Source organism: Aquila chrysaetos, chromosome 17 (genome assembly GCF_900496995.4).
Source record: "Aquila chrysaetos chrysaetos chromosome 17, bAquChr1.4, whole genome shotgun sequence".
NCBI lineage: Eukaryota > Metazoa > Chordata > Aves > Accipitriformes > Accipitridae > Aquila > Aquila chrysaetos.
Genome location: NC_044020.1, coordinates 31,780 through 47,665, shown reverse-complemented (window position 1 = coordinate 47,665; position 15,886 = coordinate 31,780). Strand labels below are relative to the sequence as shown.

The 15,886-nt window shown below is 42.3% G+C and overlaps 1 protein-coding gene across 4 annotated transcripts; it reads right to left on the bottom strand.

The window, feature by feature from the left end:
- Positions 1-610: 610 nt before the first annotated feature.
- Positions 611-15,864, bottom strand: POLDIP3 (DNA polymerase delta interacting protein 3). Of its 4 annotated transcripts, none has more exons than XM_030041262.2 (9): positions 15,721-15,864; positions 12,153-12,540; positions 9,654-9,731; positions 7,730-7,825; positions 5,662-5,844; positions 4,653-4,730; positions 3,926-4,055; positions 2,999-3,065; positions 611-2,625 (listed from the first exon to the last, which is right to left on the bottom strand). In XM_030041262.2, the coding sequence occupies exons 1-9, from the start codon at positions 15,825-15,827 to the stop codon at positions 2,451-2,453; spliced, it is 1,302 nt and encodes a 433-aa protein (XP_029897122.1). In that variant the 5' UTR covers positions 15,828-15,864; the 3' UTR covers positions 611-2,450. The 4 variants fall into 4 exon arrangements, with proteins under 4 accessions (XP_029897122.1, XP_029897123.1, XP_040974206.1 ...); XM_030041263.2 differs by having other exon boundaries at positions 9,654-9,728; positions 15,721-15,838; XM_041118272.1 differs by lacking the exon at positions 5,662-5,844 and having other exon boundaries at positions 15,721-15,838.
- Between the last annotated feature and the right edge of the window lie 22 nt (positions 15,865-15,886).

Sequence of the window (15,886 nt, the reverse complement as noted above, 5' to 3'; positions counted from 1 at the left end):
GAGCAGTTCTTCCAAGGAAGTATGTTAATGTAATCATAATTTCTCACAGATAACCTAAACACAATGCACAATTTAACAGTGAGTTAAAGTGCATCTTGCTATTTGGCTTTTGGAGTGGACATGAATATATTAATAATAAAAAAAAGCTTGAATCTCCCCATTCTTTCAAAAGAGACCAGATATGTACTCACAATACATGTGTGTTCACATTTCCACAGCTTTCTATCTAGCTGATAAGTACCCTACTTCACCTAGAACAGGTACCCTGATTTCACAGCTGTGTTGTTTTTTTTTTTGTTTTTTTTTTTTTTTTTTTTTTTAAGAGTACTTTTCAAATTACTAGGCTGTCAATAACTGCCTGACAAATGAATTGAAACTAGGTGGGGACACAAATTGCTCCCACTTAGTAGCAAGAATCAGCTTCTAATTTTGATGATTAAAAGGCTTAAAAGCATCAATTCTCTCCTCATCCGTATATTCCTCTTGCTCTTCATCACATTATCAGTTTTGAAGTTTCTATATTCTTCTAAAAGCATGCTTGATTCGATGTTTGGAACAACTGCACCTATCTTTAGTTGCTTCACAGCATCTACAAAGGCTTAGAATCCACTCTGTATAACAAACGTTTATTCAGAAACAGATAATACATTATCTTCTCCAACCCCTAATATTTCCTCCCCCTCCCCCCAATATTTTTTTTTTTAATAAAACACAGGTGTTTGATGGGCAATCTAAAAAAAGGAGAACAACAGCTGTCTTGGGTCTCCTCCCCTACAAACATCTGCTGTTCACATGAAGCACCCCACCAATAATGGTGGTGTTGGCTTCCAAACCAAAGAGAGTACTCCAGAAAACAAGTCCTGCCAAGTCCTCAGTTATTTTCATGGCTAAAAAGGATACAGTGAGATAGAGGAATGGTCTGCACGAGCTAGATAGAGCAAAGAGTTAATACAGAACAAGAAAGTAAAAGAAACACAGGGTTGACCAAGAAATGGAATCTGGACCTACAATGGTTATAAAGAGTTCATTAAAGTTCAGCAGAGCTGAACAGTATGGATTAGGTTAGTCTCCTAGCTAGAAGGATCAAGTTCAAACCCCAACCAGAGTCTGGAAGTGGCTCTTAGCTTTCTCTCTTACAATACAATCTGAACAAATACAAACGAATGGAGCTACTGGGACTTCAAATACTCATGGCAATAACGCTTTACGAACATAGGAAGTATTGGAAGTGCCACCTAGTGGCTTGTGGCTTGTCGCAGATGCTCACTGGCCCAAGGCACATCCTTGCTGCTCTGCATGGGACTTAACACTCCTCTCCTCTGTGTTCCTTAGAGAGTGCTAACTACTCTCCTCTCCAAAACCTCTCCCTGAAGCCACAAAGCACAGCAATCATCGTCCAAATCCACACATGCAAGCAGAATGGCCGCACAGCAGCCAAACATTGCCCAAATGACCTCTCTCAAAAGAAGTGAGTTCTCAGGCACAACAGAAGACTGCTTCCTAGGTATTGGTATCTGAAAAAGGCCCCAGCTCCTTCCTTTTTATAGACTGGGTAAGTTAGAAGGTAAGAAAAAAATTAACGTCCCTGCATCAGCAGGAGGATGCAATACAGTCTGATGGGAGTGAAACACTTGGATTTCCTCTACCTCTGAGCACAAGACTGGTTCTTATTTTTCAATCCAGAAAGAAGAGAGCAACTGAGCCTGACCCTACATGGCTAATATATTCATTGCACAAGTGCCAGAGCCTTTCCCCCCCACCCCTACCTCTCTGCATTACCAGAGTTGAAGCATCCCTCCCACAGCACAATCGGTGGTGCACTTGTGCCTATGTCCTTTTTGCGTGATGCCTTCCATTGGCTGGTATACACACTGGAAGCTCAGTTTTTCACACTTCTCTGTCACAGCTGCTGAGCAGAAAAATGTCCAACAGCCAGAGTGAAGTAGTATGCCACCAAATGCATACAAGTCAAAGATGCAAGATGGTGCTTCCTGCATGGAGCCACGCCTGAGTTTGTACCCAGCAGAGCAATTTCAGAAACAATGTGGTATTCTCACCTGTTAATAATCAAGGGGATGCACCTTTTAGTTAAAGGTCAGTCAGAAGAAAAGAGAAGGAGATCACCACTCCTTCCCTTGAAGTCTATGTGCACTTTTAATGGCCACTAGGGGCTTTGGAGTAAAGGAGGGAGTTACATGGTATATGCTTGGTAATACATTAGTGGCAGAAGGGGGAGGTTAATTCTTTTGGAAAAAAATCATGGAAGAAAACTCCAACTATGAAAACAGAAAGTACACACACAAGAGGAAACACTATTGTACAGTAAGGTAGCGATCATAAAAAACAAAAAATTTCAAGGCAGGCAAATGCAAATAACATCTGCACTCCTGCACTTTTCTCATTCCCCAACTTAAATTTGAGTTTTCCAGTCCACTGCTTGCTCCCCCTACTCAGAGTTTAATTTTGAATTCTGTGGGCTGCACAGAGGCAGAGACCCCTGAGGATTTGAAGAGTGCCTTCAAGATAGTGTCAGGGTCCACTTCAGCTGGGGGATTTGAGGCAGCGCTTGCACTTGACCGGCGTGGTTCCCCTTCCTTCTTCACTGAAGGGGTGTCACTCAATCGGCTAGAGGATTTAAAAAAAAAAAAAAAAAAAAAAAGACAGTATTTAACCTCTCATTATGAAATAAAATTTAACACTATGTCTGCATTTACTGTTATCGGTGTTGCCCCCTTACCAATATTAGAGGTAAAGGTTTTAAATATGCTTTCCTCACAAGAAAACTTCCTCATCTCAGACTCATTTTGAACCTCAGGGCTGGGACCACAATGGAGCAAGCTATATTGCACTCAGCTCAACACAGAGCGCCACAGAGAGGCGGAGAAGGAAAATATTCATGGGACAACAATTTGCCAACAGTTTCCCTTCCCTCAGGTTCTCCTCAAAAACAGAACCTGCAAACGTATTTGGTTCTTCCCCCCACCCAAAGGACACTTACAGCAGGATAGGCTGGTCTGAGGTGATGACATTCCCATTCATATGAAGATTGCATTTCATTGGTTGACCTAAACAAAAGCACAATAGAAGTCCTTCTATCAGAATTGTGGCAAGGTAAGACCCCAGAAATATCACAGAACAGTGCAAGCAATAGAGTTCCACATGCTGGGGAAACATGAGAAAGAACAGCTGATACATCTTTTGTTGCAAAATCACAGCAACAGAAGAGCCACTGAAACACTCAGTACAATATCAAGAACTAATTAAGAAGTTACATATAGGTACAAAACCCTCAGCAGAGACACAAGAGAAGCACCCATTCTCAGCTGTCTGTTCCTCATCTGACATTCGTAACATGTCACTCATCTAGAGAAAGAAAAATCATCTATTTCTAGCTAAAAATTAACAGCTAATTTCAGTCTATAACAACACTGCAGGTGGATCCAAATTAAAAATCAGCTGATACTAATAGTTTTACAAGTCCAATTCAAAATGTTTCTGATTACGCCTTGAGACTTTTGCAAATACTAGTTATGCTTGTACTTTGCAAACAGCTATTCCATCAGCAGGTAAAGCCTTCCTAAGGACTTTCTAGCTCTTGGCACTGGATTAGAAACAAAAGAAATTTAATCTCAAAGTTAAACCAGCGGACTCACCAGACCCTGCCTCTAGCTTTGAGCATTCTCTTTCTAAGAAAATGTTGGTTCCCCCCCCCCCCCCCCCCCCCTCCCGATTTCACTTAAACTGTGCATATATTCAGCTAGTTACATAGAAGCGTATTACGTTGTCTAGCTCTTGAACTGATTTTCTGGCATTTCCTCTCTTTTGGTACCTTATGAGCATCCGAGATGCTTTTAAACTCTCTGCTGAGGTGGAAAAGTCATCACTGATTTATCTATCCTAAATGCAACTCCCACCTCAAACTTACCATCTAAGCACCTGTTGTTGTATTTCTTATATGCTGTGATAGCATCTTCTTTCTTCACAAACACTACCTCAGCCACTCCAGGGTGCACCAGCCGGGCTCGCTTCAGAGCACCACACACACAGAATAGCTCCTGAGGGCAGAGAGTTTTTCATGACCACGGTCACATTAAAAGGTACCACTTCAACCAAAGACACCGAGTGAGAAAGGCTTAGTTTCCTAATTGCACCATCCATCCTGCTTAGTAAACACATGGCAGAATCTTGACACTTGTCTTACTGTGTTTGCTATAGTATGAGTACTTGGCATTAGTAATACAGGTTGCACAAGCAGCAAAGTTCAAGGCCAGTACTCTATACATTTGTCACACACGAAGACCAGGCTCATTCTCAGCCTGCTGAGAATGGAAGCACCTAGATAATTTGGATAGGGGCATAAGTTCAAGGAGAACACCAAGCATTACTCGGCATGAACTCTTCTAAGTGATGTCAGGTGTCTCAGTATACTCTAGAAATGGGATTTTGTCCCATCTTCTTAAGCATATGCTTTTTTTTAAAAAAGCAAACAAAAACCAAAACAACCAGGAACCCTCAGAGTTTTTGCTAGGAAAGCAAACCCATGTCATACCCCTCTTCATTGCATTCACCATAGATCAACTGATTTATCAAAAGAGGTAGGATAAGGGAAGGAAGTGTCACTCATCCACAGTTTGGCAGTAAGCAACACTCACAACAATGTCTTCCTCTGTGACTCGAGGATGCAGATTGTTTACGGTCATCTTTGTGCCTTCCAAAGGACTGAACGCCAGCTGCCAACAGAAACAAATGCATCACATAAAAAAGGTCAGAAATGCAGCAGGCAAGATAGCACAGCAGAGAAAGCATTAAGAAAAAAGTCACTAAAGGGATGTCTGGGAAAGTCCGTACACACACAAAGGAGAGAGCTACAGCTAATAATGGGAAGTATCAATGCTTACAAAAGCCCAGCTCATCTGATGGTGAAAAGAAGCCCCTTTTCCATGCTAATTTCTCTGAAGTAATTTTTCTCTTTCATTCCCAAGTATAACACTAACTTAACCCACATACATACACAGTACTCTCTGGTCATGTCCACACTTTTAAGCACCTGTCTCTGCTGCGCTCTACACCAGCCAGCAAACCCCAAAATATGGCTCCAGCCCCTCAAGGGCATGCTGAACCCAACACGCCTGGGAACACCTGTTGGGTTACCTGTACCCAACATCAGGCAGTTTGGCAAAGCAATTCCAGGAGGTTGTCTACAAATTGCCTGAGAGGTCCTGTGTGTACAGCAAAAAGCTGTATTTGGAAGAATCCTGTTATTCTCCTTGCTAACAGGAGCAAACAGAAGACAACATATCTAGTAGTGTTAAAACACTATTCCTAGGGACATGGAAGCCACCAAGGAGTGTCCAAACAACAACTGCCACCTCCCTGTAACATGTGGGCCTTGTGCTCACATGCTAGAGAGAAAAGGTGAGAGAAGCAAGATGCACTAGCTGAGAATTCCCAGTCTCTCAATAAACTCTGAAGAAAAGGATGTTTAGACAGATTTCAAATTTTTGGGACATGAGTTGCAGTTATCAGAATAAGCTTCATGGAGTCCCAGAAATAATGGTGGAGGGCAGGCAGAAACGACCTGCTCACATGACCAATGAATAGCAAGTTTCAGGTGTTTCAGAGACTTTTTATAAAAAGCATCTGCCACTTCCCTGAGCTCACCTCAACAGGTGCCGGTTCTTTTGGAGGCTCCTCCTTTGTCACTAAGGTCCGGGACATGTTTGTCAAGGCCTTTGTCCGCATAGGAGAGGGAGGTGCAGGTGGAGCTGTGTATGTATCGTTCTGGACCACTTTAGTCAGGGGAACAGTCTTGGACAGAGAGAATTTATTGCCACTCAGCCCAGTCTAGAGCAAGAAAGAAAAAAGTATCTTCAAGAGCTGCAGGCTACAAGTCATCCCTCTTTTCAAGCACCAACAACAGAAGAGTATTACTAGCATGCACTAAGAACTGCATGTCCTTCCTAGTGTCAAAACCACTACAGTGCTGGAGACTTCCAGCTTTGAGACAAAAATCAACTAAGGTTTCTGGGCATAAACATAAAAAGATACTTTTATCCCAAAAGAGCACTTCCCTCACTAACGAGGACTTTTTAGTTTCATATTCTTCTTAAATGAACTTCACCAGTGTGATTTGAATTTGAAAAGCTCCTTTTATCCAAAGATTTTCAAGTACTTTACAAAGTGTTCACAAAGATTGCTCATTAACAATAAGATTGAGCTGCCCTAGTACAAACAGCAGTACTTCTTCAGAAACACAAAGCTAGGGCACAGAAAGACATGGAGTGTAACCTTTCTAGTTGGAACTACCTGAGTTTAAAAGTCAGACTGAAAATTGTGCTTGGTAGCTGCCATGAACAAGAGATAACACATTTACTACTAAAAAAACCAAACAACAACAACAAACACATAAGGCTGTTTTTAAGGATCACAAATGGCCAGGAGCTCCATTCTGAATACCCCACATAAGAAAAAAACCCCATGGGATAATCATTGCACTAGACTGCCTATGTGATGGTAAAACGACATGCATTTGCTTTTTCAGAACCACAGAATAATTTAGAGCTAACCTATGTCCAATCCCCATGTCTGAAACAGGGTTAACTTCAAAGACGTACGAGGTTGGCTCAGGGCCTTATCCAGTTAAACTCTGAATATCTGAGAATGGCGATTTCACAACCTCTGTGGGTCCCTGTGCCAGATGCTGATCAATATCCTGAGAATTGCACAACTTCCACCCCCTGCCCCTTCCATCCAACTAGAATTTCTTTTGCTGCAACACATTTGTTGGTTCATCTTCGCCCTGTTTACTCCTGAAATGGACCTGTTTTTGCCTTTTCTATGACCACGTATTAGGCAGTGAGAGTGGACAGATCTCACTACAGCCTTCTCTTCTCAGCCTTTAAAAGACACTGACTGCTCTCTCACCCTCTCCTCACATAACATGCGCTGCACCCCTCTGACCACCCTGTTGTACTGGTTCCAGTCTGTCAGTGATCTTTCTTGTATCACAGAGCCCAAAAATAGGCACAGAATTCCAGGTGCATTCTCAAAATGCCAAACAGAAGGGAATACTTATCTTCCTTGATTTGCTGGCTATGATCTTACTAACATACAATCTACAATTGGCCTTCGTTGCTGGAAGGATGCACTGCTAACTCGGTATATCACTCAGCAGGACCCCCAGGCTCTTTCTTACAAAGCTGCTTTTTGCCAGCCAGTTCTCAGCTTAAGTTGCAGAGGGTTATCCCATCCCAAGAGCAGGACCTTGCATTTGTATGTGTTGAAATTCCATCTTCTCCAGAGCATGAGTACTGCCCAACAAGCTGTGAATTAAGATTTTGCATGGCAAGAGATTTCCTGCTTTGATGTCCAGTCTCTAGAAACAGCAGAAAGCTTCCCTTCCTTGCTTGCTCAAACAATAACAAGATAGCTTCAAAGAACCTCCTCAACAAGAAGAAAGTCCAAGAGCTAACATCCAGCAACCTGCCAGCAAGGGAGAAAGCACAAATTCTGGCTGCAAAAGGCCTACAAAACCACAGTTAGCCTAAAAGGACTGCGTCCCAAAAATAACACTAGAAGCATTGGCACAAAGGGAAGGGTGGGAAGCAAAGATTTCAGGAGAAAGCATTGTTTACATACTTCAAAAGAACATAAGCCCTGTAAAGCCACAACCTGTGTGTCTACCCAATGTGAGCATAGCACAGCGGGGACTGTTCAGATAATCCCTTACCGCATTGTGCAAGAAACTGTTTGTGGTGGTGATTTTCATCTGTTTGCTAGTAAGGGGAGAGACACTTTCATCGTCATCTTCCATGTCATACAGACCCTGAAGAGAAGCAAGGTAATAGTTTACAAGCAGGTAGATTTAATCTAGACATCATTTCCAAAATAAGTAGTTTTCTCCTGCCTTCAGCCTTCTTCAGGTAACGAACATGACTACATTGGACTTTACGCCTGTCCTTGCAGCTTGGGGACACGGAGCTGAAGGTATGCAAGTCCATTTCAAAACATCAGTATAAAAACTATCAAACTTCTTTTCCAGAAATGCCATGGTAAAGCTGTTTCCCTGGGTGTACTGAAACCACACAGATTTCTCTAATCCCTAGACCTCATCAGGACTGATGAAACCACATTAATGGAATAAAGCCTCAGTGTCTTACTTTTTAGCACCCTGCTACCTTTAAAGTTGAAGACTGTGCATGTGATTTTTTTTTTTTTTTTTAATTAAGCAGATGCTTGCCAGATACATCTGAACCAAACATTCCTTTTGAATAGCCTGCTCTCCTCAGCACAGCACATATCCATCTGGCACTAGAAAACACCGCACTAGGAGGTTTACTGAATGAATAATTAATTTCCCAGTTCAACTTAACACTCATAGCCCTGCCTTAAAATACTGAGGTGGACTCCTACAAAAATATTTTTTCATAGACTCTAAATAATGCTAAGAAAAAGTCTATACACATATGGGACTGCCCAGAACATAAATCACAACTCAAAACAGCTTCCCATTAATTCAGTAGAAAGATAAAGAAAAATGGAAGGATTAGCAATGAGAGCTTGCAAAATAAGTGAGTTTTCACAGTCAGCAAGATTCTAGTTTACAAACAGGAAAGTTGTTCCAGTCACAGAAATGAAGGAAATGCTATGAAGGAAAAAAACCAAAAGGGATATTAGAACAGAGGACAATTGTGCAGAAAAGGAAAAAAATGGGAAAACCACTAGCCATCAGGACAATGGACTTGAGACAAATGAAATGGAATCAAGGCTTACAGTGATGAGGTCAGAATAATGAAGACACTTCCTTAAGTGACAGCATCTGGGATAGGTGAGGGCAGCAGGTCAATGTAGAGGTAACATACACAAATAGCTAAAGTTACCACAACTGAGGCCAAAAAACCCCAGGACATGATATTGTGAACGTCAGTTTTCCAACACTTCATGTAATGCTTCATGTATACGCACACGAAAAATAAGTAGTAAAAACGTGTAATTCCTCTGAAAGCACCCACGGTGGTAAGGTGGCTGAATGGCTGGGGGCTGTGACAAACACCTTTAAAATTGGTCCCAGAAGAGACAGCATGAATTCTAGGGTTTTCCTCAAAGCCTGCTTGATAAGGGACATGGCAACACTGAAAGCACATCAGAATACCAGTTAACGTCATTCACTATCAGGTTTCCAGCAGGGACCCACAGCTGGGATTTCACAGGAAGGTTGTACCCTCTCCCACCTCACTGTAGAACATTTGACCATGTACAATCATATCCATTCTCTGAAGAGGCTGTCAGGATGGTGAATCAAAAAAACCACCAACTTGATCTGATGTGGTGTCACTGAGAAATTTACAGAAAGACATCAGACCTAAAGGTCACAGTTTCTAGGAGGAAAAAAACATTAGCACATACAGATAAAAACTGGGCATACCTACTTTGCATTCATATAACACAGAAAGAATTGAGATCAATTAAACTAAATGAAAACCTCAATTAACACGAAAATATCCTAACCACACAAGAATAGGGAGCTAAGCTGTTAGAGAACTTCCAAACACTTTCCTTTCCTACTTAAAGTTTTCTTTGCACCTACCAATGTTTATGGACACCCTCCTTCCCCCCCAAAGGTAACAAACAAAGAGCACAGAGCAGGCACACACCTGTTTGTGTGTATGGTTGTTCACGACATTGATCCTCATTCCTGCTGGATGAGACTGTCCAGGAACTGCAGCCTTCTGCTACAGTTAGAGAGAAAGAACCAAACCATTAAACACTACAGTGCACCAGATCCCAATTTCAGAAGATCAGAGCTGTTAGTTGATACCCTGAGACCACTTAAATGAAACTCGCTCTCCTGCTCTTGAAATATGTTACCACAAGATGCTATTAGACAACGTCTATGTTTCCTGTAATATGTTAAGTATGAGATAGCTTCACTCAATCAAAGAAATTAAAACCTAAGGCCACGCAGAGGAACTGATTCAGATTACTTGAGTTTTAGTCCAAGATTAGTGGGAACAGGACTTAACTCCAGCCCTGCCAGCACTGACTAGATCTACATTTCTGCCAATACGAAACCATGAATGGGGTAAATCAGTAAGCAAGCTTCTCTTCTTTCACGCTACAGGGAACCAAAGATACCTATTTCCATCAAACTCAAGAAGTTGGGACACAACACAATTTAGTTCAGTTCCATTTCAAAGGAGAAGTACATACTGTCCCTTCACACTAGAGCTGGAATAAGCTGTAGTGGAATAAAATGATGCACAGAGTAGCAGCCTGTTATCCCCTGAAACCAGGAAATCATAACAGAAGTGGTCAGGGAATACAGCTGTACTAATCAACAACTGAAATCAAGCAGCAACTCCCTCAAAAATGCCCTTTGGGTTTTTGAAAAAGCTGGAAGCTGTCCACTACAGAAAGGATGGGTCTTCTTACAAAAATACTCCATACAGGCAGTAAAATCTTCAGATTTGCATTTTCTCTAAACTGTAACTTACACTACAGCACCCTCATGTTTCAATTTGCTAATCAATTTGGAAACAAGGGTATCTGTCCTACAGAAACACCAGCAGAGCTATGGAAATGCTTTGGGTTTCAAAGACTTTTTTCCTTCCTTTATGAGAAAAAAAAGACCACAGTACAGGACATTAGGGCTGTGTGCTGCATCCCAGATCAAGATACTTTAGCTTGATTCTGCTCTCACATTTGGGAAGCGAGGAGGGCAATTTGGAATTTTGCTGTAAATCTTAAAAAAAAAAAAAATTAGATAATTGCTCATGTGCATGGTTTTGCCTACAGTCTTAATCACCATTATATTCTGCAATATTTTTTCTTGCACTATGTTGTCTAACAAACAGAAAGTACTATAGGTCAAACCAAGTCATACCAAAAAAAAAAAAAAAAAAAAAAAGTCAGAGTAAATTGGTACTGTAGCAAGTCTCTGGAAACTACTTTAACTCCTAGAAACTTTGTAGAAAATGTTCAACTCCTAATGGCTGATAGTGGTGATTTGGCTTAGGAGGACAGCATGAGTACTAATTATCCTGCTAATTAAAGACTACTGAACAGACTGCTCTGTTGCTCTGCGATTAGCCTTTCTTACTGCCACCAAGAGTCCTTTCTCTTTCTTCAGTCGGCCTGGCAATAAAACTGCAGAGTAATGGGAAATTTCCTAGGCTAATTTACAGAAGAAACATGTTTGATAGTCTTGAGCAAAACCCACAGGTGAACAGAAAGCAGACTCATCTAGGCTTTCAAACTGATGAGAATAAGGATTTTCTGGGTATGTGTAAGCACACTGTTGATCTTTGGGAGGAGGAAAATGAAATAGGTAGGCTAGGAACTTCAGTTACATGCTTGTAGAGATGAGGAACAAAGCCACTCCTCGAACAACAATCCTGACAGTCTGGAAACTTCTGACTCTATCCACTGGACCTAACACACACATAGTTCAATAGTAGTTGTTCCTCTGAGAAATTCGCTAAGAATCAAGTTACTGTGCACACAGCAAAGTGAAATTAGGAAATCGTCATAGGAAATCAGCAGGTTAGGGTGACCAACTAATTATATTGCAATTGAAATAAATCTTGAGCCTCAGCAGGAATGCATCATGTAATCAGGCAAACTCCCTGGAAGCTAGGGCTTTCCTGAAAACCAGACAAATAGAAATAGAGAAACTGTAGACGGGCTCATTGAATTTTAGATCTTCTTAGATACAAACATAGCTGTATATTCTAAACCGTTACCCCACCACTAGGATAAACCCGTTATCTAGACAGGACAATCCACAACATCAGACTTGCAAAGAGGGGTGGTGTAAGAATGACAAAAAATGCATGCGTTTTCTTTGTATTTAGATGTGAAAGAGACTACTTAACCATTTGAGACAACTATAATGTTGACAGATAGGAGTGCTGCTTTAGTCTTTATTGGGCCCAAAATCCAAGTGAAAATTTAAATGAAAGCTGTTTGATTCTACAAAAAGTCCCAAGCAGCTGCAAGGACACCCAAAAGGCTCTATCTCCTGCCCTACAGGCTGGACTGAACTGAATCACAATCGCTTCTATTGTAAACATGTGAACATAGTCATGTATTATCATTTCTACTGGACTGCTGTAGAACAACTGAGGGGCTCAGAGGTGGTTTGCTTGACCTACTTGGATAGTTTTGGTGATTTTCATGGCTGGATTTACTGTCGCCATAGTTGGGCTAACAGCAGCTGGAGCGCTCCTTTTTAAGCTGATCTTCTCTCTGGCATCCACCACTTTGGTCACCTTTTCTGCAGCAACACTTTGCTGCTTACGGGAATTCAACATCTCTCGAGCATCCTGCACCTTCCCTTTGATTTTGAACCGAGCATCCTTTTGAACCAGTTTTTCACGGGCATCTTTAACCCCCAGTTTGTGTCGGGCATCAGTGAGTCCTATCTTCTGACGGGCATCAAATGTCCGCTGGAAGCTGACAGTTGGTGATGATCTATTTAGAAGATTTTGCTGGATCCCAATGCGAGATCTTACACCTCCAAACACTGGCCTTGTGTTAAGCCTGTGGGGGGCGGGGGGGAGGGGGAGGAGGAAAAAAAAGTTTCAGGCATTATAAGATGTGATACAGTATCAACAAAAGTATTGGTGTTCATGTAAACAAAAGTTCATTACTACTGCACAGAAATCCACTCAGGTTAGATGTCCAAATACAACCGTAGAGCTTCTAAGCTGTTTTATGCTGGATTTTACTTTCTACGTAAAGAGCTAAGGAACCAATTTCTAAAATCCATCCTTAAGCTCACATTTACAAACTTAAGTAAAGGGTCTGACTGCAGCTGTGCTAAGTACATACCACATTTAAACAAAATTCATCAACAACTTAGGTACTTTGGGGAAACCTTTGAAGATAAAGAGGAACAGAAACAGACTTTCTAGCTTTAGGACAGAGCATCTTATGTAATAAAATAATATGTCTTGATACAAAGGAAACATGGAACTACACGTGATTTCAAGAATTCTGGGCAGCAAGTTCAGATTTGTGGGAGTGTAGAGGCTTGGATTTTTGGATGTACAAGCACCAGTACCAATCTCAGTTCAAAGCCACCGGTTTCAAAGTTGATTAACTGCCAGCAAGAATACTTATCAGTCAAATTACTTTTTAACATCACTACCTCTTCTTTAATCTACTAATAGAACTGCTGTGCTCCATGGCCTTTACTTTTTAAGCACATTGTCACTACAATACTGGGCGCAGAAAGATAACAGCCGACAGAAAGGACAGCATTTGTACTTGTACACAAGTATTACTAAGCAGCAGCCCATTATGTAGTGAAAGCTGAAACTAGCTTCTTGTTACAGGTCCGATTCACTTTTTCAAAATCTCCCCTAAAAGGAAACAGCTTGTCTAATTTTTTAATACAGTTCCTCCTCTAAGTATTTTTTAAGGTTTTCTTTTTTCTATTGGGTTTCTTCTTCTTCTTTTTTTTTTTTTTTTAAAGATGACAAAGTGGTAAGAGAAATTTTGAAGTCAAGGTACTGAAAAAATATTCTTGCTGTTCGCTTTTTAAAATTCAAAATAAGCTACAGATGGCTACAGAGTTCATCTGCTTTCTGAAATGTATTGTCCAGTATTATAAAGTCTAAACGTAGATATCTAGAATTTTGTTACCTAGCTAAGGATCCTACAGCTGCTCTCTCATACAACCAAAGCACACTAGCTAGAAGAAACAGGAGTATTATTAAGACCATTTATTAAAACATATCCAGAATAATACAAAAGACTAACAGTACCCATAAAGCAACAGCCACATAACAAGACTTCCCTTGCAATTTAAAAAAGCATTAATTTAGCTATGTTGAAAGCTTTCAGTTAGAGCGCTGCAAAGGGCTTAATGAGTGGTTCTTTTTAATAAGCATAAAAGAGGTCAAAGTAAAACCAGAAATACATGTATCAGCATTTAAGCCAGAATTAGTTAAAGCTGTTAATGACACGAACTAATGAAATTGGTTAGGAAACTCTGTACTGACATTTACACCGTCTCTGAAGACTTGTGTTTATCCTATAAGCAACTCTTTTCTGCAGACTGTTTAGGCATTTTGTGCCATCTAAAATAAAAGGGGATCTCAAACATCTAATTCACTTTCCAGAACTCCAAGTTCTGGCTTGAATATTTTGTGGATTAGTACATTTTACAGGTGAAGATTTTTCTGTTATTTCATCTAGACTACTGAACAGCATGGATATTAATGATTTAAGTTTATTCAGTTTATCCAGCTTTCACAGAGTCAAGTTAGCTACCTCAAAAATCTTATAAAGTGAGCTAAACATGACAGAGAAATGCAAGGCACAGAAATTCTTACAGTGCTGCAGAGTGATTACTGTTCAGCAAATGAAAGCAGGAAGAATTCCTGGAAGAAATGAGAGTTAAGGAGGGATTTGAAAAAGGAGAAAGGAGGTGCTTGGCATATTAAGCAGCACAAGACTGTTCCAAATATGCAGGATAATATGAATGAAAGCACAAAGCCAAGGCCTTGTCTAGACTAGGATTTAAATATGTGTTTGAGTGTTTTGCTAGCATACATTAGCAGATAACTTTTGAAATACTACTCTAGACATACAAGTGCAGACATTCAGAATTAAAACCTATGATCCCCCAATGACCATTAAATTAAAAAAAACCCCAACAAAACAACAACAAAAAGGAGCACACTTAGCTAACACAGATGGGGAGAAATTCATGGAGAAGATCTTCAGAAGCATCAAGAGACTACGGCAAAAGGGAAGATGAAAAGCTACCAAAGGAGAAATCACATAAGAACTGCCAACAGCTGCACTAGAGTAAACGGCCCAGCTTACACTGCAGACATCTGCCCTACAAAGAAAGTATCCAGTCTTGTAGCTAATATGTAACACACTCCACATCCCCAGGAGCGTTTCAAACAATCTGCCCGGATATCATTAACGATGCTACAGAGACTACAATTTCCAAGGGCCAGGCAGCAATTTCGATGAAGCCACTGCAGCCTGAAGCCTTGCCTGTGCGGATCCCGATCAGCTTTGGTACAGTTACGGCTCCCCGTGGCACAACTACACCTCCCCCGGCTATCCCACAATGCACCGTGCCGCTCATCAACCCACCGCTTCTGGGAGCTGCGGGGGGGACCGGGCACCCCCAGGCCACTGCCTGACGAAGAGCTGCAGCCCAGCAGCAGCTCCTGCTGCAGACAGAGGGCAGCCCGGAGACCGAGGGGGCTCGCGGGTGGGAGGCGCCCAGGCCCTGCTGATCCCGGCTTGGGGAGCACCACTGGGTTAATCGGCGGGGAGAAGCAGGACGTATCGGGGAAGGCGCAGGTCAGAGGCACTAGCGAAGCGACGGGCTGTGCCAGGAATCTCGGGAGAAACGAGAAGGGCCCGAGAAGAGAAGGGGATAGGCGGTGGGTCGGCCTGCCCTGCCGGGGCCAGAGCCCACGGGGCAAAGCCAGGCACAGAGGGATAAGGCGGGGGGACAGACCCCCACCCCGGCCCCAGCCCTGAGCGACGGCCACCACCGCCAATCTGCATCAAAGGCGCGGCCCCGCAGAGCGACGCCTAAGCCAATGGGAAGGCGAGAGCGGGGAATAGGGCCGGGCCGCGCTGAGGCAGGCTGCGGCCCGCAGCCTCCGGAGCGGAGCGACCAGGAGGGAGACCAGAGGAACCACCGGAGGCCGCTGGGCCCGGGGCGCTGCTCTCCCGACCGCTTACCTCCCTTTCACCGTCACACCGCGTTTCCGTATGAGCTCGTCCAGAGAGAGGTCCGCCATCTTGTCGCGGGGCCCAACGATAAGACGCAGCGAGCGAGACCCGGACATGACATCATAGTGCTTCCGCTCCTCGCCCCGCCTCCAGAAGTAAGGCAGTCCCTTCCTCC